The sequence below is a fragment of the Mus musculus genome, chromosome 6, assembly GCF_000001635.26.
Source record: "Mus musculus strain C57BL/6J chromosome 6, GRCm38.p6 C57BL/6J".
Lineage (NCBI taxonomy): Eukaryota > Metazoa > Chordata > Mammalia > Rodentia > Muridae > Mus > Mus musculus.
Window position 1 is genome coordinate 69722691 of NC_000072.6, and position 27915 is coordinate 69750605.

Here is a 27915-nt window from a genome sequence, read left to right on the forward strand (position 1 = left end):
CAATCACTAGATGGCAAGCTTTGATTGTTCATTTTCAGAATATAGAACTCTGGTAAGAAAGCTTTTCTTTATAAACTATATAGGCACTGATATTTTGTTATAGCAACAGTAAAGATCAGTATCAAGTAAGTGAGAATACAGTTACAAAGCTGAATCCATGTTTTCTCAAAAGATGTGTCATTCAGCCATATATCTCTATTTGTCTAAAGTAATTATACTCTTAAATGAAAATATATGTCACCATCACTTCCAACTTGAGATGTCCTGATATAGAACACAATTTTTTTCCATCCATCATAGGCAGAATACAAATTTTCCTGAGAGTTTCATTCAAAGATGATAAGGATTTTAATACTGGGACCAGATTTTAGGATTGGATACATAAAAGTAATATTGTAAGTATCAGTTACAAACAGTTAACATATTATTTGGTTTAACAAAGAGGTTAAGAATAATACAGGAATTAGTATTTAACCATATGAGGAAAAATTAATCCATATGTGTTTTTGTATAGACCATGTCTATGTGATACTCTATTCTACTACCATTTTCCTCAGAAGATCATATATCAAGCACTGATATTTCTGACAAAGCTCCTGAGAAAGAAGAAATCAAGTTAGTTCTTTCTAGAACATCTCATCCCCACTGCCTAGCTGTCATAGTGCTGGAAGCTGAAGTGCCACTGCTGGAGGGGAAAACCATCATCAGTCTTACCTACTTGTAAACCCAAAGTATTAGAATAGCTGACCTGGGAAGTCATGCTCACTGGAGCGATAGTGGCATGGATGCTATTGGAACAACCAATCCCATTCTGATCAGAGTTTAGTCCTGCCAAGAATCTTTGAATAGACTGTTCCTAAGCACAAGGAGAGCAACAGTATATATTCTTACATTCTATATCCACTTATACCAAAGTCCATCTTCTTCCTTTTAGTCTCTCATTTGAAAAAATAAAACTGCCAAAAACAATAAAGAAACAAAATAACAGAACTAAAAATATAACTGCAATAATAATAAAAATTCATAAAAACCAACAAAAAGCCTGAATGATAAAAAATAAAACAAACAAACAAACAAACAAGACAAAAGCCAGAAGGTGGTGGCACACGCCTTTAATCCTAGCACTTGGGAGGTAGAGGCAGGCAGATTTCTGAGTTCAAGGCCAGCCTGGTCTACAGAGTGAGTTCCAGGACAGTCAGGGCTACACACAGAAACCCTGTCTCAAAAAAAAAAAAAAAATCAAAGCAGTATGAGGCAAAATGCACAAAAATTCCACTGAGTTCATTTTTGCTTGACATTGAAGGGAATGGGACCTAACCTTAAGTTTGTTTTATATACCAAGTGAGACTCCAATTGAGAAAAATAATTTTCCTTTATAAGTTGTTCTTCATTTCAAACAGTTTCTTGGTTAGGGATAGAAATTCTTGTCCACTTCCACTTTCAGTGTTGCTTTCCTCTTATATAAGTCAGGATGTCTGAATAACCAAGAACAGCAAAACAAATGATAGCTCATGATGATGAGGATGTGGGGAAAGGGAAATAGCTGGTAGAAGTACAAATTCTCTCAGTACTACAGAAATCTGTGTAGAGATTACGCTGAAAAATAGGAGTATGATCTACCTCAAGATACAGCTATACTACTTTTGGGGTTATACCCAAAAGACTGTACAACCTACTTTAGACCCACTTGTTCATCCAGTTCACTGCTGCTCTATTCATACTATCTACAAATGAGAAAGGGCCTAGAAACCCATCAATGGATGGAGCGATTGTGGAAATGCACTATATTTATAAAACATAATGTTGTTCATTTGTTATCTGGGATAGTTGAGGTGAGAAGATTTAATCAACAATCTTCTGGATATTTTGGTTGTTTTTATTTTCAAGAAATGAGCCAAAATAGGAAAACCATTTAAGTATTAAATTATGTCTACTTAAATAGCAATAGAACAAAGTTTCAGGTTTATTCAAAAGTGACATGATGTAGGATTAGAAGAATAAAATATAAATGATTTGTAAAATTAATGAATTTTCATAATCATAGAATCAAACACAAAAACCTCAGATCTTAAAATACATTTCTAAATATGAGATATAATATATTATTTAGGTATGCATTTTCTCCAATGACAAACATATAGAAAAACTTTTGTGAAAAATATTGTTTCAAAGAATCTATATTGCCATGACTATTGGTATTCACAATCCTTAGAATGTTAGAAATACTTCACTCATGAATGCATAAACAAGAAACTGGACATAAAATAAATGAAATGGTATTGCAATATATTAACTTCAAATAACTCACCCTGACTGTAAAGACTGTCTTTTTACTTTTAATAAATTAGTATCAAGGTCAGTCAGATATCTCTGTAAAGTATTTGCCATGATAAACATGAGAACTTGAGTTAAATTCTCAACACATAAAACCCAGGTTCAGCCACACTTAACTATAACTCCAGCACTTGAGCACAAATAAAAGCAGATCTAAGTGTATCTCTGATGAGTTATTCTAGGCAATGGAAAATTCTACATTGGCAGAAGACATTGTCTCAAAATTTAAGAGTGAAAGAAGAGGAAGTTACCATCAGTCCTGTGGGGTCTTTGAGCTTGCCTATGGTTCACACCTCCATCTTTCACAGAGAGAGAGGGGAGGGGGGAGAGAGAGAGAGAGAGAGAGAGGGAGGGAGAGAAAGAGAGAGAGAGAGAGAGAGAGAGAGAGAGAGAGAGAGAGAGAGAGAGAGAGAGAGAGAGAGAGAGAGAGAAAGCACACAGAGAGTATAGAAGAAAATAAAAATGCCCAACCAAGCAACTTTTTTAAAATTTATTTTGTCTTTGTTTTTGAAACAAGTCCTTACTATGTAGCTGTAGTTGGCCTGGAAAGCAGAATGGACTTGAACTCATGGAGATATTCCTGCCTCCAAATCCCAAATGCTGTTTACATAAGGTTTGAAGATTCTTTCTGCAATGCTCTTTAAACTTGTTAAACCATCAAGAGATGTGTCAGAATTATTTACATACTTAGTAAAATGTTTAACCAAGGATATTTTTCTTTTCAAAGACTCTGTTCTGGCACCTACAAATATTTCACTGATGTTTATTTAGTGAAATGCTAATCTTAAAGCTTTATCTATTACTGTAAAATTCTTTGGTGGCAAAAGTGAACCAAAATGTTACGACATCCTCCATTATTTCATTGTTTTTAAAAACAACTCCGTTTTGATACTCATTTATGTTATAATGATTCAAGATAAGTCCATAGATTTCTGGAAACTTCAGTTGACAAATATCACTTTGTTGTTTCAATCTCTTTTTATTTTTTATTTTTTTGTCTGTTAACTAGTAACTGTAAAACTCCGTTCATGAAATTTGCAATTTTTAACAAATATGATTGGACAATTTGTATAAATCCATAAATATGAATAATACTTTATATTCAAGAGTTGTTCACATACACTAAAATATGCAGAGAGAAATTAGAAGCTAAGCTCTCTAGTCTTTTGGGTATGGGAGTAAACTACATGTTCTGGGTTCAGTCCATGCTTCATCTGACTTTCTAACCATCATAAGGGTAAAAAATAATCAATCATTCCTGTTGTCTATGAATGATGAGATTTTTCTCAGGAGGCAACACACTGCAAGAAGACTGTCTGATTATAAAAGGATAATTGTAGTCTATGTATTCTAGTCCTGAAATAGAATGCAAAGATGTTACAGTCAAGCAGAACTTTAGGGCTTCTTCATTCCACATATTTTTGTAAACATCACACATGGCTGCATCTGTGAAACACTCTGAAGAAGTTTGAGACACCACCAGAAATAGCTAAAGCAACCCAGCCTTCTGCTTTCCTGGTGATTTTTGCTATGGTCTGCATCACTGTGGTTGGCCAGCTATTACTTTGTTGACAGTAATAATCTGCAATATCTTCAGACTCCACACTGTTGATGCTAAGAGTAAAATCTGTCCCTGATCCACTGCCACTAAACCTGGAAGGGATCCCAGAGATAGACTCAGAAGCATACTTTATGAGAAGCCTTGGAGAACCATTTGTTCTTTGCTGATACCAGTGTATGCTTGTGCCAATGCTCTGACTGGCCCTGCAGGAGAAACTGACTCTTTCTCCTGGACTCACAGACAGGATGGCTGGAGACTGAGTCAGCAAGATGTCACCTCTGGAGGCTGGAAAAATAGAAGATACATTAGTAGATCACAACACTGAATATGAAAGTCACTTCTAAACAACTTAGAAAAATAAATGACTTTTATTGTATCAATTTCTTTAAACTGAAAGTCAATTCCCATGTGACATTGGCTTCCAAATAAAGCAAGAAAATTTTGTATTTAAATAACATCTCCACTTTTTTGCCACACCCAAACAGTCATACCTGGAATCCAGAAAAGCAAAAATACAAGGAACTGAGGTGTGGATACCATCTTCAAACTTTCCCTGAGTTTGTGTGGACCATGACACATCCCTGAGAAAGATCTTCTTATAATACTCTAAGAGGCAGGGACATTAGAAGAAAGAAAAACTTATGCAAATCATACTGTCTTCATGTTGCTTATAAGAAAGACCTGGTCAGAAGAGCATGCTCCTAGTGACTTATTAGAATATTTATCCTTTTGTTGGTTACCTGAAGAGCTGTTGAGATTTAAAGGAGACTTGACTCCTACTTAAATGGTTACATATTTAACACAGTCTAAAGAAATCTCTAAGATATATTCAGTAGTTTGAAATAAAGAGCATCTCAAATCCATGCCTTATTCCATGGCTTGGAATGTTTCTTACAATATGGATTGGAGCATCTTTAACTTTCTTAACATTACATGAAGCATAACAACACATGAAACTAAAGTGATATCACACTGAGGAGATTTCATTAGCAAGAAATAAGAAATTCTGGATTGCCTACAAAGACATATTTCTCCAGAGAAGAGAATGAAAGCCTTATAAAAGTTTACAATCTGCCAACATACAGAAGAATTTCAGAGGTTGAGATATCAAAATACATTATAGCACTTTCCAAATAATAGCCAAATAGTGCTTCTTGCATATCTTTCCAACAAGAGTGATGAAGAGTATCACAGATGTATTTCTAGCATGTTCAAACTAATTCCTTCTTTAGCAGATGTTTTTCATGCTACTTAAAAGACCACAGCAGTCTAGATCAGGAGAGAAATTTTTTATCAGTTCCATTAAAAGAAACAGTTGTTCCTGTCATGTGGTCCATATAACCAAGCTCGAGCATATATATTATATAAAAACTTTGTTGAAGCTTTGGAAGAGCCTCAGTAAATATAACAAAGACTACCAAGACACTTCAGCAACGAGGAAAGGAATAAAGAGGAGCCCCACTTCATTGCTGATGGGAATGTAATAACTGTAAAACCAGCGTGCAATTTTCTCAAATAGCTACAGATAACACTACTACATGACCAAGCTATGCCATTTCTGTGGATATACCTAAAGGGCTCTTCAGACTACAACAGACATAAAAGCACATACATATATTTTGCAGCTATATTCACTATAGTTAGGAAATGGAAACAGTTTCATTTTTTCTGAAAATTTTTTATTGGATATTTTCTTTATTTACATTTCAAATGTTATCCCCTTTCCTGGTATCCCCTTCAAAAAAACACCTTTGCCATACCCTCTCCCCCAAGCTCTGCTCCCCAGCATACCCACTCATACTTCCTGGCCCTTGCATTCCCTCACACAGGGGCATAGAGCCTTCATAGAACCAACGGCCTCTCCTGATGTAGACCACAAGATAAATGGATAATTGAAGTATAGTACATTGTTTCCGTGGAATTTTTAGGTAGTAAGAATAATAAATTATGAAACATTTTGGAAAATGTATGATCCTAGAAAAATTACAGTGACTAAGTTATTCTATCCCCATGCATAAATATGCCACATTTCTTCCTCAAGAGTTAATGTGACTTCAAACTTTTCAATTTGTCCGTTTGACTCAGACGGACTCATTGATGCAAGAAGCTAGAATGTGACTCCCAAATTGGGAGGTCTTTGGAGGTATTATAATAGAACACATGTGACAGGGAAATAAATAGCCAGATACTTTGGGAAGAAATCTTTGTGCATGACTGTGATGAGAGGCTGAGAAAGAGGATGGTTAAATAATTTAAGATTATTGTACTAATCCCAAAAGGAAAACAATCAAGCTAGTAAATCATACTTGATGAACAAATTTAGAATGAGTCATTGGAGAAAATGGACTATCTTGTGACTGCTTCATGCAGGCATTCAATACAAGGAACATATGTGTGAAATTATCATATATTACTTATTAATAAAAGAATACTATATAGTGAAACAGCATGCATAGAATAATAAGGTGTATATTGCATCTGCAATCATCAAAACACAGACATGCAGGTATAAATGAATGTATTGTGGACAATATTTCTTCCTTTCTGTCTTTCTTCCTCCATTGCTTTAATTTCTCTCTTTCTTTCTTTTTCTTTCTTTCTTTTCTTTCCTTTCTTTCTTTCTTTCTTTCTTTCTTTCTTTCTTTCTTTCTTTCTTTCTTTCTTTCTCTCTCTTTCTTTTTTTCCATCTACCTTTTTTACTATTTTGTTCTTTCTTGTAGTTGTTTATTTTCTTTCTCCCTGTACTTCTTTCCCTTATTCTTTTGTTGAAAGTTGATTTTTTTTCCCTCACACAATGTATTCTCATCATGGTTTATTATCCTTCTATTTGTCCCCGCTCCTCCTCATGATCCCTTCTATCAGGATCCATCTCTTTCTCTCTATAAGTAGAAAATAAACATGTTGCAATGCAATAATAATTAATAATAATAAAATAAAATGAATATAATAGGATAAAACAAAAACCAATACATAATAATTGTCCAAAACATACAGAAAGAAAAGAACAAAACAAAAGACACAAGAAACTGACACACTTCCTCATACACTCAGCAATGCTATACAACTAAACTGTAACCTTTTAGTTTATGTATTATGCAAATAAATATTAAAATGTCTTGAAGAGTGAAAACATGAAAGAATAAATATGTATAAAGAAAATTAAATTCAAATTTAAAAATAATGGATAAAATTATTAAAAAGGAGGAGCCCTATCATGATATTATTAGACAAAGACATTCTCGCATGACTTTGTATTCATTTGATGTTTTCCATCTGATGCTATGCCTCCAAAATACCCTTAAGAATAGTTGGTTTTTGAGGAAACTAAATTTTCATTTAGAAGTGGTTATATATTGGAGATAAACTCGGGTTAGGAATGGGGCATGTGTACAGGTCTTTCAGCTCTAGAACATTAAAGAGACAGACCTGGGGCTATCCCTTATTCATGGTACTTCAGTCCCTGTGAGTTTATTTGAATGTCAATCATGTTAATTTAACTTTTTCTTTCTTGGTGTCCTCTATCACCTCTCATTCTTGGACTCTTTCTACCTCCTTTTACACAGGGTACTATAACCCCTACTAGGAAAGATTTGATGGAGACATTCTATTTAGAACTGAATGTTCCAAGGTCTATCCCTCTCTGTAAAATGTGTTGGTGAGGGTCTCTTTATTTGATCTTATTAGCATCAAAAAAAAATTTCTTAGATGAGCAAGTCATTTATCTATTTCATTAGTATTAATTTCATTGGTAGTTCTTTGTTGTCTATGTTTTACAATTTGCTATTTCATGTATTTACATTTCAAATGTTGCCTCTTCCTGTTTTCCCCTCCGCCTCCCATTCTCCGTCTTCTTTGCTTGATGAGGGTGCTCTCTCACTCACCCACCCACTCTGACCTCACTGCACTAGCATCCCTTTACACTGGGGCACCAGCCTCCACAGGACCAAGGGCTATGCCTCCCAATGATGCTCAAAAAGGCAATCCTCTGCTACATATGTAGCTGCAGCCATGGGTCCCTGCAGGTATACTCTTTGGTTGTTTTTTTTAGTCTCTGGGAACTATGGGGGACATGGTTGGCTAATACTGTTGTTCTTCCTGTGGGGTTGCAATCACCTTCATCTCCTTCAGTCCTTCATTTAACTCTTCCATTGGGGTCTCTGGACTCAGTCCAATAGTTGGCTGTATCTGTATCTATATTGGTCAGATACTGGCAGATCCTCTTAGGGGACAGCTATAACCCAGCTCCTCTCAGTAAGTGTTTTTTAGCATCTGCTGCAGTATCTGGGTTTGATGTCTGCATATGAGATGGATCCCTAGGTAGGATGTTCTCTCAGTGTCCTTTCCTTCGGTCTCTGTTCCATTTTTTGTCCCTGCATTTCCTTTAGACAGCAACAATTATGGGTTAAAATTTTGAGATTGGTGGGTGGCCACAACCCTCTACTAGAGGTCTATACAGGTTCAATCTCCATTTTGGGGGTATTTTGGCTAATGTTATCCCTGCTTGGTCCTGGGTACCTCTTGCTTCCCTGGCATCTGGGACTTTCTAGTGGTTAACTCCAGTTCCCAATCCCCTACTGCTACATATTTCTGTTCAATTTCCTGACCCTCTGTACTTCTCTTCTGTCTCTTCACATACCTCATCATGTCACTCCCCTTTTTCCCTCCCCCTCCTCTCTCCACAAATCCTTCCCTCCCTCTATATTTTGTGATTGTTTTATTGTCACTTCTAAGGAAGACTGAAGCATCCACACTTTGGTCTTCCTTCATCTTAAGCTTCATATGGTCTATCAGTTGAATCATGAATACTATGAGCATTTGAGCTAATATTCCCTTACCAGTGAGTGCATACCATGTGTGTTCTTTTGAGTTTGGGTTACCTCACTCAGGATGATATTTTCTAGTTCTGTCTATTATCCTGCAATTTTCATGAAGTCGTTATTTTGATAGCTGAGTAGTATACCATTGTATAAATGAAGCACATTCTCTATATCCATTCTTCCCTTGAGGGACATCTAGGTTTGGTTTGGTTTTGTTTTTTCCATTTTCTGGCTATTATAAATAAGGGTGCAGAGGTAGCATCTCCTTCAGGACTTTCAATATATCTAGGATCACTGGTGAGACCCTGACTCCCTCCACAAAACCTGGCCTAAATGGGACACACACACACCCAGGACCCAGGGTACACAGCCAGAAGCAAGAGTACTCCCAGCTTGCACTTGTCCCCAAGAACAGAGCCTGTGCTTTGCCTTCATTAATCGACTCACATCCAGATGTAGCCTGTCCTCCAGGATTTCTGGCAGATCCAGAGTCACAGGTAAGATCCCCAGACTCCCCCACAATATATGTCCTAACTGGGAGCTGCCAGGACCTAGGGGACACAGGCAAACCTACCCAACTAGAAGCACAAGCTTATCCTGAGCACACCCAATCCTAGGGACATACCCTGGGCTCTGGATCTCCACCCACTCTGCCGAGACCAAGAAGCAGCATGTCTCCCAGGACTTCTGACACACCAAGGATCACAGAGAAAGCAGCTCCCCAAGGAGTTCTGACATAACCAGGGTCACTGGATCACAGGTTCTCAGGAGGGACAGGCTCTAGTCAGAAACAGCAAAGACAGCTAACACTAGACACAACTAGAGGGAATGTAAGCAATAGAAACCAACGCTGCTTGGCACCATCAGAACCCAGCTCTCCCACAACAGCAATCCCTGGATACCCCAACACACCTAAAAAGCAAGATTTTGAATTAAAATCACATTTCATGATGATGGCAGAGAACTTTAAGTAGGTCATATATAACTCCCTTAAAGAAATACAGTAGAGGGACGGGGCAAAACAAGAACAAAAAGAAAAAAAGAAATACATGAGAACACAAGTAAACAGGTTAAAAAACAAAAACCTTAAAAAGGAAACACATAAAGAGCTTGAATTAATACAAGAAAGCACAAACAAACAAACTACATCAAATAGTGCTGGCTTCCTATTGTGTTTCTGTTTTTGTTTTTGTTTTTGTTTTAGTGTTTCTTTTTTTTTTTTTCTATTTTTTTATTAGGTATTTTCCTCGTTTACATTTCCAACGCTATCCCAAAAGTCCCCCATACCCACCCTCCCAATCACCTACCCACCCACTCCAGCTTTTTGGCCCTGGCGTTCCACTGTACTGGGGCATATAAAGTTTGCAAGTCCAATGGGCTTCTCTTTCCAGTGATGGCCGACTAGGCCATCTTTTGATACATATGCAGCTAGAGACAAGAGCTCCGGGGTATTGGTTAGTTCATATTGTTGTTCCATCTATAGGGTTGAAGTTCCCTTTAGTTCCTTGGGTACTTTCTCTAGCTCCTCCATTGGGGGCCGTGTGACCCATCCAATAGCTGACTGTGAGCATCCACTTCTGTGTTTGCTAGGCCCTGGCATAGTCTCACAAGTACTAAGACTGTCAAAACAGGCCACTTTGCCCTTCTCTGCCTATATTCTGGCTCCCTCTCCTGGCCATTTGATGTAGTGTTTGTAGTTGACAGACACCTGTGCATGCTTCTTTACATATTTCATTGAACTGTGAGTACAATATAATTCAGGTTTTTGCATAGCTGGAGTCACTTGGAAAGAACAGTACCTCAAATCCTTTGTCTTGTTTATGATTGTATTGCTTCCATCAGCATTTCTTACTCTACATTCTGAACTGATTGATATGTTTATCATCTGATTATTTTATAAACCCTCACATTATAGTGCTTCTTAGAATTAGTGAAGAAGAGATGCAAAGATTTTAAGACTCACTAAGACATTTTTCCTCCAGAGAAGTTTATTATGAACTTTAAATAGTCATTGGGTCTGAACATTGACATATAGAAGTCCGAATACTGAAAGGTTACTTTATCCCATTACAAATGAAAATGAGGTATTACATCTTTCATTTTCTACAACCTAGTTTGAATTCAGAATGTTCGGCAGGGGCTAAGCAGTGCAGAGCATCAATAAATTTATTACACTATCTAAAAGTATAGTATTCTGAGAGATTTGAATCAAGAGAGATTATTTCACCAGGTTTATCTTGTAAAGCCAGATCCATTTCAGTGGGGTCATATAACTAAAATAGTGTTTGTGTGTTTAATAGTGACTCTGTATTTACCTGATAAAACATCCTTATTAAACACTCACATTGTCAAGCATTAAGTTGCTTGTTCAACACTATGTGCAATCATTATAAAATTCAAATTGCCTCATTATGTAAGCATCATAAAATACACAAAGCCCTTATGTGGAATTATATTTGGTATGTGTTTGGATTGCCAAAACTTGGGATGCTAGACTTCTCAAGCTTTAAAGTTTGGTTGTACTCAAGTTATCCTGCTTGAGATCGAAATGTTAGCTTTTGTATTAGACCTTACAAGCTTTGGTTTGCTTCTTATTTTACATGGATAGATGTATACCTAAGTGTAATAACAAAGTCTGTAATCACTTCCACAGCTTTATGTCTTGCCATAAATGACTAATACAAATTATGACTACCAGCAAATTCAAGTTCAGAGATGGAGCTATTGGTGCTATCTAGGCCTACTTGTGTTCTGGTACCTGCCAAAGATGATAATACTACACCATAGCAATCCCCGATGTAGCCTACGAAGAAAATTGTTGAGTTAGTGGATTTTCAAAATGGACATTTAGTCATTAGTTTTATGAGAATAGAGAAGTACCTGTAAGGTGCCTTGAGCCATCTATGCTGGAGGTAAATAGCAAGTTTAGGCATTTAGATTTAATTAAAGGAAATTACACAACCACCATATGTCAAAACCACACACAGATGCAGATGAATAGAGAAATTTCTCTAAGGCAGTCTCTTGTGGACAGGGTCTTGCCAGCACCAGGACATGGAGAATGAAATGGTTCTGGAGAGGACCTAAATGTAGGTGATGCATAAGTGTTTATGCAAGACATTACATTAGTAAGGAAAACAAACTATGTAATTTCAAAAAAGAGTAATGTAAAAAATAAATAAATAAAAATCACTATAACTTCTATAACAGCAGCTTAAACGTAAACTACTCCAGAGCAGATTTACACAGATACATTTGCCCAATATAGGAGCACAGAATCATTGCCAAGGCATGTTTGGGTTTGAAAGATTTACCGCAACAAAATGGTGGCCAATGTATTGGTTTGAATTCAACCAACCCAAGATAAAGGTTCTGAACTAGATAGAGAATATTAGTCACTGACTCCAAGTAGAGAGAGCAGTGATAATTACCTCATATGTCCATTTTGGAAAATAGGACCTGCCTCACCACACATGGACAGCCTATATCACCAGTCAGAGCTCACCCTCCATCACAATTCTCCTCCTGCATCTCATTGTCTCCTTACCCAGAATCCAAAGTAATAAGAGAAACAGGGACTGGATAGGACTTAGCATTTTGAGATGAAGTAGAGTGATCATTGAAATAAAGACCACTGATCTTATGTCTCAGTACAGCCAGGCAAGCACATCTCTAGGTAGTAATGTGGTCTGGTAAAGAGCACATAGGGAACTCATTTTGTGGACTATAATTCAAAAAATAACCCAAATAGATCTTCTAAATCAGGAGTGAATGTACTAAATAAAAAATGTGTTGACTAATGGGAAACCACCAGTATGCTGAAAGACTGACGAAGTGGTTCATATTAATTTTTCTTTTAATATAAATTCTATCTGCATAATGTAATGGTACTGATTCTGATAGAGACAAAAAGAGAAGAAGAGAGATAATGAGAGAGCAGGAGGGAGAGAAGGAGAGAGAGGGGAGACCAAAATGCCTGGATTATGTAGAGAAGAACCTCTGGATTCAGGGCATCACAACCCCTGACCTGGTAACTGAGGTAACCTGATTGGACTGAGGGCAGGCTATTTTGTCAGGTAGGGACTGACTGAGGGATCTATGCCCAACGTGCAAGTGCAAGCACATTAGTAAAAGAAACTTTTCTAAAGCTCAAAATACACAATAAACATCACACAAAAATAGTGGGAGACCTCAACACCCCACTCTTACCAATGAACAACACATCATTGAAAGCGAAACTAAACAAAGACACAGTGAAACTAACAGAAATTATGAACCAAATGGATTTAACAGGTATCTACAAAACATTTCACTCCCAAACAAAAGAATGTAAGTTTTCATGGGATGTTCTCTAAAATTGACCATATATTCAGACAAAATGTAAGCCTAAACAGATACCAGAAGATTCACATAAACGTTTGCATTCTATCAGATCCGTGTGGACTAAGGCTAGACTTAAAAAACAAACAAAAACAGAAACAAAAACAGAAAGTCCAAATGATCATGGAAACCGAACAACTCTCTATTCAATGATATCTTGGTCAGGAAAGAAATAAAGAAATGAAGACTTTCTAAAATTCAATGAAAGTAAAGGCATAGCATATCCAAACCTATGGGACACAATTAAGCAGTATTAATAAGAAAGTTCATGCACTACATGCCTTCATAGAGAAATTGTAGCGATCCTATACTAGCATCTTAACAGCACAACTGAAAGCTCTATAACAAAAAGAAGCAAACAAATCCTAAAGGAGTAAATGACATGAACTAGTCAAACTCGTGGCTAAAATCAACCAATTAGAAACAAAGAGAACAATCCAAAGAATCAACAAAACCAAGAGCTGGTTCGTTTAGAAAATCAAAAATGTAGGTAAACCCTTAGCCAAAATAATTGATGGAACAAAGACAGTTTCCAAATTAATAAAATCAGAAAAGAAAAGAGAGATATAATGACAAAACTGGGAAAATTAAAAAATAAATTAATTTTTAAAAAAACTGATCTTAATACAAAAGTCTATAATCACCAAAATTGGAGACTCTAGATGAAATGGATGATTTTCTAGATATCACATAACAAAAGTTAAATCTAAATCATGTCAACTATCTAAATGGTCCCATAATCCCTGAGGAAATAGACACGGTCATTAAGATGCTTGCATTCAGAGTCCTGGAGCCAGATTATTCTAGTACAGAATTCTACCAGGCCTTCAAAGAAGAACTAAGACCAATATTTCTCACACTATTTCACAAACTAGAAACAGAAAGAATATTATCGAATTCATTCTATGAAGCCTCAGTTACTTTGATAACTAAAGCACACAAAGATCCAACAAAGAAAGAACTTCAGACCAATCTCACTTATTTACATCAATGAATATATAATAAATTTCTTGCAAACTGAACACACAGAAAACAGCATTCTTTATAATCAAGTAGTGTCATCTAAGGCATGCAAAGATTGTCCGATATATGAAAATCCATCAGTGTAATCCAATACATAAACAAAGCAAAGAAAAAAAATCATGTTCATCAACTAGATGCTGAAAGACACTTTGAAAAATATACAAAAAAAAATGCAGGATACCCAAAAACCATTCTGAACAATAAAAGAACATCTGGGAGAATCACCACACCATATTTCAAGCAGAACTGCAGAGCGATAGTGATAAAAACTATATAGTATTAGGACAGAGACAGACAAATCGATGATTGGGATACAGTCAAAGATATAGAAATATACCCCCACACCTACAGACATTTGATCTTTGACAAAGAAGCCCAAACCACACAGTAGAAAAGAAAGCATCGTCAACAAATAGGTCTGATCTAACTGGTGGATTGCATGTACAAGAATGCAAATTGATCAATATTTATCACCCTCAACAAACCTCAAATCCAAATGGATCAAAGACCTTAGTATAAGCAGATTGGAAAAAGATCTTCACTAACTCTATATAGGATAGAGGGCTAATGCTAACACTATCAAGAATTCAAGAAGTTAGACTCCAAAAAAAAAAAATCTAAATAATCCAATTTTAAAATGTGGTACAGAGCTAAACAGAGAATTATGAACAGAATAGTCTCAAATGTCCAAGAAACACTTAAAGATATGCTCAAAGTCCTTCATCATCAAGGAAATGTAAGTCAAGAGGAACCAGAAATTCCACCTTATGCAAATTAGAATGGGTAAGATCAAAAAATCAAGTGACAGTACATGCTGGCAAGGATGTGGAAAAAGAGGAATTGCTGGTGAGATTGAAAACTGGTACAACCACTGTGTGGAAATTTATCTGGCAGTTTCTCAGATAATTGGAATTAGTTCAACCTAAAAATTGACCTATACTGATCCTGAGCATATACCCAAAAGGTGCTGCACTATAATACAAGGACATGTTCTCCACTATTTTAGTAGTAGCCTTATCTGTAATAATTAAAATTGAAAGAAACCCACATGTCCCTCAACCAAAGAACAGATACAGAAAATATGGTTCATTTACACCATGGAATACTATTCAGCTATTAAAAATAAAAACATCATGAATTTAGTTGGCTAATGGATAGAACTAGAAATTACCATCCTGAGTGAAGTCATTTAGACCTAAAAGGACATGGATAGTATATACTCACTGATAAGTGGATATTAGTGAAAAAATACAGAATACCCATGATACAGCCCACAGACTGTAGATGTTTAATAAGAGGGAAGGCCAAAGTGAGAATGCTTCAATCACACTCAGAAGAGGAATCAAAATATTCATAGGAGGTTAAGGTAGTCACCAAAACTGGAGAATCTAGATGAAAATGGATGATTTTCATGATGTACCTGAGTGGGAGAAGGGAGAGAGAAAGGAAATGGGGATAGGATCAGATATGGGGGTGACAAGATAGAACTCAGAAGGCCAGGAGAATGAATGGAAATGTGCATGGGGCGGGATGCTTAGGGTAAATGTGGAGTATCTAGAAACTCCCAGAGACTTGGGATGTGAGAGGCACTGAGGACTCAATGTGGGTGACATTAGCCAAAATATCCAACTGTATTGGAACCTGAACAGTAGATGGAACCTGAAGAGTCTACCTCCATTAAATAGACAGGACCCTCAGTGGAAGGATGTGGATAGCAAACTACCTTCAAAATATTTGACCCAGAATTGTTCCTGTCTAAAAGAAAAGCAGGGAGGAAAACAGAACAGATACAGAAGCAATGGCCAACCAGTGGAAGCCCAACTTCTGATCCAACCCATGGGCACACAAAAAACATATAAAGTATTACTGTTGGGCGTTCAGACAGGAACCTACCATGGCTGTTCTCTGAGAGGCTCTAGCAGCAGCTGACTGAGACACATGCAGAAACTCAAAGCCAACCATTGCACTGAGGCCAGGGCCCCCCATGGGTGAATTAGGGGAATGATTGAAGGAATTAAATAGGATGGCAACCCCATAGGAAGACAAACAGTGTCAGCTAACCTGGACCCCTGTGAGGCTCTCATAGACTAAGAAACCAACCAAAGAGCATACAAAGGCTGTTTCAAGAACCAATACACATATGTAGCCAATGACTCCCTTTTCTTGCCTCAGTGGAAAAGGATATGCCTAATCCTGTAAAGACTTGATGCTGTTAAGAGGGGTGTTGCTATGGGGTTACCCTCTCAGAGGAAAAGAGGAGGGGAATAGAGTGGGAAAATATGGGAGGGGAGACAATATTTGAAATATAAATAAATAAAATAATAGATTACTAAAAAAAAGTTCCAATCTGTTCCAGTGTGATAGTTAGACTGTACAAGTATTTGTTGATCCTGAGAACTTGGTTTTGAGCCCAGAATGTGACATGGTAAGAGAGAACCAAATGTGTACCATATTTTTTCTCTGAAATTAATACAGAAATTAGATAAAATTTAAATAAATTTAAACAATGGCCTGGCCTGGGGTAATTGCAAAATGATTTTGATGATATTGGAGGCAGGCCTTATAAGTAACTAGTTTTTAAAAATTAAACAATGTCAAAATGATTTATGCTAAAGACCAGCCTCTGCAATCCCTAATGAGTGCTCTGTAGCTGAACTATCTGCCTTACTCACTTTAGGATTTCTTTCCTCTTGGGCATGCAAAGTTATGATTACCCTATTCCCATGTGAGGAAATTAGATCTACTTTCTGTTCCTGCTTATAAATTACATTCAACTCTGCCTACTATTCCTCTGTGATACAAATTACTGCTGTTCTTCATTGATGGTTAAAGCAATCCAATATCTACAGATATGGAATCCCACTTGGTAGCACACATTTATTTATGCCTTTGAATCTGCTATGTCCTCTATAGCTGCATATTTTTCTCATGGTTGCATTGTTTACTTATCCTGGAAAACATAATTCTCAATAGATCTGTTTATAACAGTGGAACATACTGAGTATGAGTAAAGAAACATGCAAAGGACATGCATGGTATGTACTCACTAATAAGTGGATAATAGCCAAAAAAGTACACAATACGCATGATAAAATCTATAGAACACAAGAAGGATAATAAGCAAAAGGGCCCAAGTGAGAATGCTGCAATCCTACTTGGGAGGAAGAACAAAACAATCACAGGGGGTAAAAGGAGGATGGGGCATGAATGGGAGAGTAGACAGGAATCAGAAAGGGTGAACATGGTCAGATGTCAGGGGGAAGAGTATTGAAGACCTGAGAGCCAGAAGAATGAATAAAGGTAACTTCAGGGATTAGGAGGTGGGGGGACCCTCTAGAATGTACCAGAGATCCAAGAAGTGAGAGTCTCTCAGAACTCAAAGGGAAGCAACTTAGATGAAATGCCCAACAGTGGTGAGAGGGAACTGATAGAGTCCAACTCCAGGGGAAAGACAAGGCATCAAGTGGGTTGATTGGTTTGCAATTCTACATTTTAAAACTCTAGCCCAGAATTGTTACTGGCTAAAAGAACTGCAGGGACAAAAATGGAGAAGAAACTGACAGAAAGGCAGTCCAGTGATGAACCAAAGTTGGGATCCATCAAAAGGGCAGGCTCCAAGGCCTGATACTATTACTGATAGTATGGTGTGTTTACAAACAGGAGTCTAACATGGTGGTGCTCTGAGAGGCCTAGCGAGCAGATGACTAAGACAGATGCAGATACTTACGCCCAACCAATGGAATGAAGTCAGGGACCCATGTGGTTGAATTAAGGAAAGGCTAGATGAAGCTCAGGAGGAGAGTGACTCCATAGGACGACCAGCAATGTCAACTAACCCAGACCTCTGAGAACTCTAACACTGAGCCAACAAACAGGCAGCTTGCATGATCAGTTCCGAGATTCCTGACACATACCAGAGGACTCCCTGGTCTGGACTCAGTGGGTGAAGATGGACCAAACCCTAGAGAGATTTGAGGCACTGGGGGGTGGGGAGGTATGGGGACCATACTCTTGGAGACAGGAAGGAGGAGGAATAGGATGAAGAACTGTTGGAGTACATACTCAGAGGGGGGCAGATTTTCATAAGCCAGATATCTTAGTCAGGGGTTCCATTCCTGGACAAAACATCATGAACAAGAAACAAGTGGGGGAGGAAAGGGTTTATTCAGCTTACACTTCCATATTGCTGTTGATCAACAAAGGAAGTCAGGACTGTAACTCAAGCAGGTCAGGAATCAGGAACTGATGCAGAGGCCATGGAGGGATGTTACTTACTGGCTTGTTTCCCCTGGCTTGCTCAGCCTGCTTTCTTATAGAACCAAGACTACCAGCCCAGAGATGGCACCACCCACAAAGGGAGCTCCCCGACTTGATCACTAATTGATAAAATGCCTTACAGCCAGATCTCATGGAGGCATTTCTCCAACTGAAGCTCCTTTATCTGTGATAACTCCAGCCTGTGTCAAGTTGACACAAAACTAGCCAGTACACCAGAGTAAAAGAAAGAAGAGAAAGTCATGCATACACACACACACACACACACACACACACACAAACACAGAAACACAGAAACACACACGTGTACACATTCATTTGGACCAACTGCCTGTTTAATCAATTTCATAAGTGCAATGCACATGCATACTTACATACATTCATATATACAGACAGACAGACAGACACATCTACATACATCACACTGGTAGGTGAGCAAAGTCCTAACCGCCACACTTTATTTTTTCTCTCAGCTTTTTTTTAGGACTTCTTAGGGAAAAAGTGCTGCATAAAATTACCACACAGATAAAATGTTACAAAAATGGTGTTACTGAATAATGTTGATAGTAAGTTCAAAGCACCTTTTTATTCTATACGCTCATTACAAGTTCAAAGAAACAGTTTCATGCAGTCTTGCTTTGTGATGGTGCATACTTGTGGCCTCATACTTGGACCCACCTTAGAATGAATATTGATCCTTAACCACAAATCGGTAGAGCCTATTATTCTTCTGAGTGCAAATTATGAAAGCTCATTGTGTTCTTAATTTTGTAGCTTTTATGTAAAATTTTATGAGTGGGGGTGCATTCTATTCTTGATTCTAACTTAATATATTTTATAGAGGCTAAAAGAATCATGGGAGGAACAAGTTCTAACAAGAGACAAGTATAACAACTAACTCCAGAGATTACCAGATGGCTAAAGGCAAATGTAAGAATCTTACAAAGAGAAACCGAGACTACTCACCATCATCAGAACCCAGCACTCTTACCTAAGTCAGTCCTGGATACTCCTGACAGAAAAGTTAGACCAGGATTTAAAAGCATATCTCATGATGATGATAGAGGACATCAAAAAGGACTTTAATAACTCACTTAAAGAAATACTGGAGAACACTTCTAAAGAAATACAAGTCCTTAAAGAAAAGCAGGAAAACACATCCAAACATGTTATGGAATTGAACAAAACCATACAAGTCCTAAAAAGGGAAGTAGATACAATAAAAAAAATACAAAGTGAGGCAACAATGGAGATAGAAACCCTAGGAAAGAAATCAGGAACCATAGATGTGAGCAAACAGCAACAGAATACAAGAGATGGAAGACAGAATCTCACGTGCAGAAGTTTCCATAGAGAACATGGGCACAACAATCAAAGAAAAAGCAAAATGAAAAAAGATCCTAAGTCAAAAACATCCAGGAAATCCAGGACAAAATGAGAAGACCAAACCTACAGATAATAGAAGTAGATGAGAATGAATATTTTCAACTTAAAGGGCCAGCAAATATTTTTAACAAAATTATAGAAGAAAACTTCCCTAACCGAAAGAAAGAGATGCCCATGAACATACAAGAAAGAAGCCTACAGAACTCCAAATAGACTAGACCAGAAAAGAAATTCCTCCTGACACATAATAATCAGAAAAACAAATGCACTAAATAAAAATGGAATATTAAAAGCAGTAAGGGGAAAAGGTCAAGTAACATATAATGCAAGGACTATTAGAATTACACTAGACTTTTCACCAGAGACTATGAAAGCCAGAAGTTCCTGGACAGATGTTACACAGACACTAAGAGAACATAAATGCCAGCCCAGGACACTATAATCAGCCAAACTTTCAATTACCATAGATGGAGAAACCAAAGTATTCCACGACAAAACCAAATTCACACATTATCTTTCCACGAATTCAGCCCTTCAAAGGATAATAACAGAAAAATACCAATACAAGGATGGAAACCACGCCCTAGAAAAAGCAAGAAGGTAATCCCTCAACAAAACTAAAAGAAGACAGCCACAAGAACAGAATGCCAACTTTAACAACAAAAATAACAGGAAGCAACAATTACTTTTCCTTAATATCTCTTAATATCAATGGTCTCAACTCCCCAATAAAAAGACATAGACTAACAAACTGGCTACACAAACAAGACCCAACATTTTGCTGCTTTCAGGAAACTCATCTCAGAGAAAAAGATAGACACTACCTCAGAATGAAAGGTTGGAAAACAATTTTCCAAGCAAATGGTATGAAGAAACCAGCTGGAGTAGCCATTTTAATATTGAATAAAATCAACTTCCAACACAAAGTTATCAAAAAAGACAAGGAGGGACACTTGATACTCATCAAAGGTAAAATCCTCCAAGAGGAACTCTCAAATCTGAATACCTATGCTCCAAATGCAAGGGCAGCCACATTCATTAAAGAAACTTTAGTAAAGCTCAAAGCACATACTGCATCTCACACAATAATAGTGGGAGACTTCAACACACCACTTTCATCAATGGACAGATCGTGGAAACAGAAACTAAACGGGGACACAGTGAAACTAACAGAAGTTATGAAACAAATAAACTTAACAGATATCTACAGAACATTTTATCCTAAAACAAAAGGATATACTTTCTTCTCAGTTCCTCACGGAACCTTCTCCAAAATTGACCATATAATTGGTCACAAAACAGGGCTCAACATATACAAAAATATTGAAATTGTCCTATGCATCCTACCAGACCACCATGGACTAAGGCTAATCTTCAATAACAACATAAATAATAGAAAGCCAACATTCATGTGGAAACTGAACAACACTCTTCTCAATGATACATTGGTCAAGGAAGGAATAAAGAAAGAAATTAAGGACTTTTTAGAGTTTAATGAAAATGAAGCCACAACATACCCAAACTTATGACACACAATGAAATTATTTCGAAGAGGGAAACTCATATATCTGAGTGCCTCCAAAAAGAAACTAGAGAGAGCACACCCTAGCAGCTTGACAACTCACCTAAAACCTATAGAACAAAAGGAAGGAAATTCACCCAAGAGGAGTAGACAGCAGGAAATAATCAAACTCAGGGGCGAAATCAACCAAGTGGAAACAAAAAATACTATTCAAAGAATCAATCAAACGAGGAGTTGGTTCTTTGAAAAATCAACAAGATAGATAAACCCTTAGCTAAACTCACTAGAGGGCACAGGGACAACATCCAAATTACGAAAATCAGAAATGAAAAGGAGACATAACAATAGATCCTGAAGAAATCCAAAACACCATCAGATCCTTCTACAAAAGGCTATACTCAACAAAACTGGAAATCCTGGACAAAATGGACAAATTTCTAGACAGATACTAGGTACTAAAGTTAAATCAGGATCAAGTTAATGATCTAAACAGTCCCATATGCCGTAAGGAAATAGAAGCAGTCATTAATAGTCTCCCAACCAAAAAAGCCCAGGACCAGACGGGTGTAGTGCAGTTTTATCAAACCTTCAAAGAAGATCTAATTCCAGTTCTGCACAAACTATTCCACAAAATAGAAGTAGAAGGTACTCTACCCAACTCATTCTATGAAGCCACAATTACTCTGATACCTAAAAAAACAAAAATATCCAAGAAATATAGAGAACTTCTGACCAATTTCTCTAATGAATATCGATGCAAAAATACTCAATAAAATTCTCACTAACCAAATCCAAGAACACATTAAAACAATCATCCACCCTGACCAAGTAGGTTTTATTCCAGGGATGCAGGGATGGTTTAATATACGGAAATCCATCAACGTAATACATTATATAAACAAACTCAAAGACAAAAACCACATGATCATCTCCTTAGATGCTGAGAAAGCATTCGACAAGATCCAACACCCATTCATGATAAAAGACTTGGAAAGATCAGAAATTCAAGGCCCATACCTAAACATGATAAAAGCAATCTACAGCAAGCCAGTAGCCAACATCAAAGTAAATGGTGAGAAGCTGGAAGCAATCCCATTAAAATCAGGGACTAGACAAGGCTGCCCACTTTCTCCCTACTATTCAACATTGTACTTGAAGTCCTAGCCAGAGCAATTAGACAACAAAAGGACATCAAAAGGATACAAACTGGAAAAGAAGAAGTCAAAATATCACTTTTTGTAGATGATATGATCGTATATATATATATATATATATATATATATATATATATATATACATATGTATATATATAAGTGACCCTAAAAATTCCACCAGAGAACTCCTAAACCTGATAAACAGCTTCGGTGAAGTAGCTGGATATAAAATTAACTCAAACAAGTCAATGGCCTTTCTCTACACAAAGAATAAACAGGCTGAGAAAGAAATTAGGAAAACAACACCCTTCTCAATAGTCACAAATAATATAATATACCTCGGCATGACTCTAAGGAAGTGAAAGATCTGTATGATAAGAACTTCAAGTCTCTGAAGAAAGAAATTAAAGATCTCAGAAGATGGAAAAATCTCCCATGCTTTGGGAGATCATGGATTGGCAGGATCAACATTGTAAAAATGGCTATCTTCCAAAAGCAATCCACAGATTCAATGCAATCCCCATCAAAATTCCAACTCATATCTTCACCGAATTAGAAAGGGCAATCGGCAGATTCATCTGGAATAACAAAAAACCGAGGATAGCAAAAACTCTTCTCAAGGATAAAAGAACCTCTGGTGGAATCACCATGCCTGACCTAAAGCTTTACTACAGAGCAATTGTGATAAAAACTGCATGGTACTGGTATAGTGACAGACAACTAAACCAATTGAAGAATTGAAGACCCAGAAATGAAACCACTCACTTATGGGTCATTTGATCTTTGACAAGGGAGCTAAAACCATCCAGTGAAAAAAAGACAGCATTTTCCACAAATGGTGCTGGCACAACTGGCGGTTATCATGTAGAAGAATGTGAATTGATCCATTCCTATCTCTTTGTACTGAGGTCAAATCTAAGTGGATCAAGGATCTCCACATAAAACCAGAAACACTGAAACTTATAGAGGAGAAAGCGGGGAAAAGCCTCGAAGATATGGGCACAGGGGGAAAATTCCTGAATAAAACAGCAATGGCTTGTACTGTAAGATCAAGAATTGACAAATGGGACCTCATGAAACTGCAAAGCTTCTGCAAGGCAAAAGACACCGTCAATAAGACAAAAAGGCCACCAACAGATCGGGAAAGGTTCTTTGCCTATCCTAATTCAGATAGGAGATTAATATCCAATATATATAAAGAACTCTAGAAGCTGGACTCCAGATAATCAAATAACCCCATTTAAAAATGTGGCTCAGAGCTAAACAAAGAATTCTCCCCTGAGGAATACCGAATGGCTGAGAAGCACCTGAAAAAATGTTCAACATCCTTAATCATCAGGGAAATGCAAATTAAAACTACCCAGAGATTCCACCTCACACCAGTCAGAATGGCTAAGATCAAAAATTCAGGTGACAGCAGATGCTGGCAATGATGTGGAGAAAGAGGAATACTCCTCCATTGTTGGTGGGATTGCAAGCTTGTACAACCACTCTGGAAATCAGTCTGGCGGTTCCTCAGAAAAATGGACATAGTACTACCAGATGATCCTGCAATTGCTCTCCTGGAATATACACAGAAGATGTTCCAACTGGCAAGAAGGAAACATGCTCCACTCTGTTCATAGCAGCCTTATTTATAATAGACAGAAGCTGGAAAGTACCCAGATGTCCCTCAACAGAGGAATGGATACAGAAAATATAGTACATTTACACAATGGAGTACTACTCAGCTATTAAAAAGAATGAATTTATGAAATTCCTAGGCCAATGGATAGACCTGGGGGGCATCATCCTTAGTGAGGTAACCCAATAACAAAAGAACTCACATGATATGTACTCACTGATAAGTGGATTTTAGCCCAGAAACGTAGAATACCCAAGATACAAGATACAATTTGTAAAACACATGAAACTCAAGAAGAATGAAGACCAAAGTGTGCATACTTTGCCCCTTCTTAGAATTGGGAACAAAACACCCATGGAATGAGTTACAGAGACAAAGTTTGCAGCTGAGACGAAAGGATGGACCATCTAGAGACTGCCATACCTGGGGATCTATCCCATAATCAGCCTCCAAATGCTGACACCATTGCATACACCAGCAAGATTTTTGCTGAAAGGACCCTGATATAACTGTCTCTTGTGAGGCTATGCCAGTTCCTGGCAAACACAGAAGTTGATGCTCTCAGTCAGCTATTGGATGGAACACAAAGCCCCCAATGGAGGAGCTAGAGAAAGTACCCAAGGAGCTAAAGGGATCTGTAACCCTAAAGGTGGAACAACAATATGAACTAACCAGTACCCTCGGAGCTCATGTCTCTAGCTGCATATGTATCAGAAGATGCTCTAGTAGGCCATCATTGGGAAGAGAAGCCCGTTGGTCTTGCAAACTTTATATGCCTCAGTTTGGGGGAACTCCAGGGCCAAGAAGTGGGAGTGGGTGGGTAGGTGAATGGGGGGAGGGTTTGGGGGACTTTGGGCATAGCATATGAAGAAAATACCTAATTAAAAAAATAAACTAAAAAAAAAAAATTAGAAGACCTGAGCCTGGAATTTCATTTTCAACAGTGTTGGGAATATTAAAGAATGAATGAAGAGACAGCTAAGGAGTTAAGTGCAATTTCTGCTCTGATAGAAGACCCTAATTCTTTTTTTTTTTTTTTTTTTTTGGTTTTTTTACTACAGGGTTACTCTTTATAGCCCTGGCTGTCCTGGAACTCACTTTGTAGACGAGACTGGCCTAGAACTCAGAAATCTACCTGCCTCTGCCTCCCAAGAGCTGAGATAAAGGTGTATTCCACTACATCCGGCTACTAATTTACTTCCTGCTACTACAAGATAATGGAAAACTTACAATTGAGTCTAGTTTCCTGGTGTCTGATGACGTATTCTGTGGATATCTGCAAATTTATAACACATACATGCACACGCACACACACTTACTCAGGAAGAAAAAAGATTAAATAAAGTCTAGGAGAATTGCTGAAGTTGAATAGAATATATTTTGCATTTTGAGATCTTTATGATTCCATGAAAATATATGGGAGACTATTGTAGATTAGCAATGATATTTGAAGGAGTCATATTGAGTAGAAGTGGACTGTGACAAATAGTATTTGTCCCTTGGTTTGTTTGAATTATTTTTCAGGCATAGAATATATATTTTGCCGTATTTTTTTAAACTTCTTTCCATTAACATCAAATTAGTGCTAACAATCTGTCTATACCTGCGATTTTTCAGGTAATGGGAATCTTATTCAAAGACTGAAGAAGCACACACACAGTGAATCAATAAATGATTTTATTCAGAATCAAAGTGGAGTACAGAACAGATACACTGGAATAGACCAGCAGTTCCTGCATGAAATTTACTCCATATATAGCTCTAAGAGCTTATGTCTTTTACCCATAATGAAAAAAAAATTTTGGTTACTAAGGGGTCTAATTACATGATTTACTTTTTTGGTTGATATCCTTTTTCAATATACATGTCTTTTTCCCATGATATGTCTGATTGTAATCTTAGGCATGGTAGGTCATTCATAAGCCTAAGAAGTAAATCAATATTTTCCTAAAATGTCATTTCAAGACCACTGTTAATATGAAAAAAGACACCAACAAGCCCACAAACTTTTCAACCCCAAATTTATACTGTCCATAACTAATGCAGACATGGGGAAGGGAGCAGAGACTGAGGAGATAGACAACCAATAACCACCCCAACTTGAGACCCATCTCATGGGCAAGCACCAATCCCTAACAGGATAATGATATCTTGTTATGTTTGCAGCTGACTCAGATAGATACAGAGAGGCACAGCTGAACAGTGGATGGAGCTTGAGGATTTTTATGGAAGATTAAGAGGAAGGATTGCAGGCCACAAAGGGGACAGGAACTCTACAGGAAAAGCAACATAGTCAACTCACCTGGACCTTTGGGGCTCTCAGAGGCTGATCCACCAACCAAAGTACATATGCAAGCTGGACATAGGCCTACCCTGTTATATGTCATAAATCTGCATCTTGGCCTTTATGTTGGTACTGAACAACTAGAACAGTGGCTTTCTAAAACTTGTAGCCTATATGTGGGATGTGTTCTACTAGCTGGGCTGCCTTGTCTGACCTCAGTTGAAGAGAAAGCAGCTGCCCTCCCAGTTACTTGAAGTGAAAAGTGGGTTAGGGGATGATATTCATGGGACCTCATCCTGACAGAGAAGAAGGGAAGAAGGGATGGGAGTAGTATTGTTAGAGAGAGTGACCAGGAGTGTGGTAGTATGTCAGATATAAAGTGAATAAGTAAGAAAAATAAATGTACACTAAAAAAGAGAATACTGTTCACTGCACAGTCATTGTAGTCCTCATTGGGAAACTACTACCACTGATTTCTATCTCTCTGAGTATATTTGACATGCAGAAGATACTATTAAGCCATGGGATGGAATATCTCCCTTGTTTTTTGGTTTTGGTTTTTGGGTTTTTTTTGTTTCTGGTTGTTATTCTTTTTTGTCTTTTGTTTTGTTTTTGAGGGTGATATGCATGCAGTTTGGTGAATTTATATTTCTAGGCTGAAGAGTGTTTCCTTCGAAAAGGAATGTATCTACAGGTCAAGTCCAGTGGGATCAAAGTTTGCTAAGCTATCTCTATTCATACCTGCCCAACTCTGACTCAGTCTTTCCTTACAGCATTCTATCTGCACAATCTTACTTATGATGGTGATTTGAATGAGAATTTCCTCCAAAGGATCACACATTTCTAGGCTTGGTTCTCAGACCCTGGACTATTTGGGAAAATTAGGAGATGGAACCTTGCTGGAGGTGTGTCACAGAGGGTGGGCTTTCAGGTTTCAAAAGACCAAGCCACTCCCAGGTATCGTTCTGCCCCTCTGTGTCTTCCATTGGCAGATGAAGGTTTAAGCTGTTAACTAATTGATCAGGTTCATCCCTGCCTGCCTGCTACCATGCTTCCCACCATGTAAATCCTGGAATAAGCTTCTGGAACTGAGAGCTCCCTAATTAAAATCTTTCTTTCATAAATTGCCTGGGCCATGATGTCTTATCACAACAATAGAAAAGTTAGCCATTCAGTAAATGATAACCAAGGTATGATCCATAGACTCAGTGCAGTAAGGGATAGAGCAAGAAACTGGATTGGGGAACATGGATCTTCCAGAGAGGGAAAAATAGAATAGATGTTCTTTGTGACTAGTACATTATCTCTATAGCCAGAGGCTCTACCATGTTCTAACAACCAGGTGACTAGTAGCAAAAATGACATCCATATCTGTATGACCATGAACATCCCAGGCTCTTAAGATAGTACAGATAACATATCTCTAAAACTCATCTTCTTGGAAGAAATGACATGTACTCTAGGATGAGTTTCTATGTAATTATACTTCATTGTTTACCAGGGATTGTATTATATCAGGACATTTTTTCTCTAAACTATGTTATGTTTAAATTTC

The 27915-nt window shown here is 37.5% G+C and overlaps 1 gene segment (V, D, J or C) and 1 further gene; one reads left to right on the forward strand and one right to left on the reverse strand.

Annotated features, from left to right (window-relative positions):
- Positions 1 to 27915, forward strand: part of Igk (immunoglobulin kappa chain complex) — a 3171119-nt gene that overhangs the window by 2167055 nt on the left and 976149 nt on the right.
- Positions 3883 to 4435, reverse strand: Igkv5-48 (immunoglobulin kappa variable 5-48). The segment is given in 2 exon segments: positions 3883 to 4180; positions 4387 to 4435. Coding segments are annotated over 2 exon segments (347 nt in total).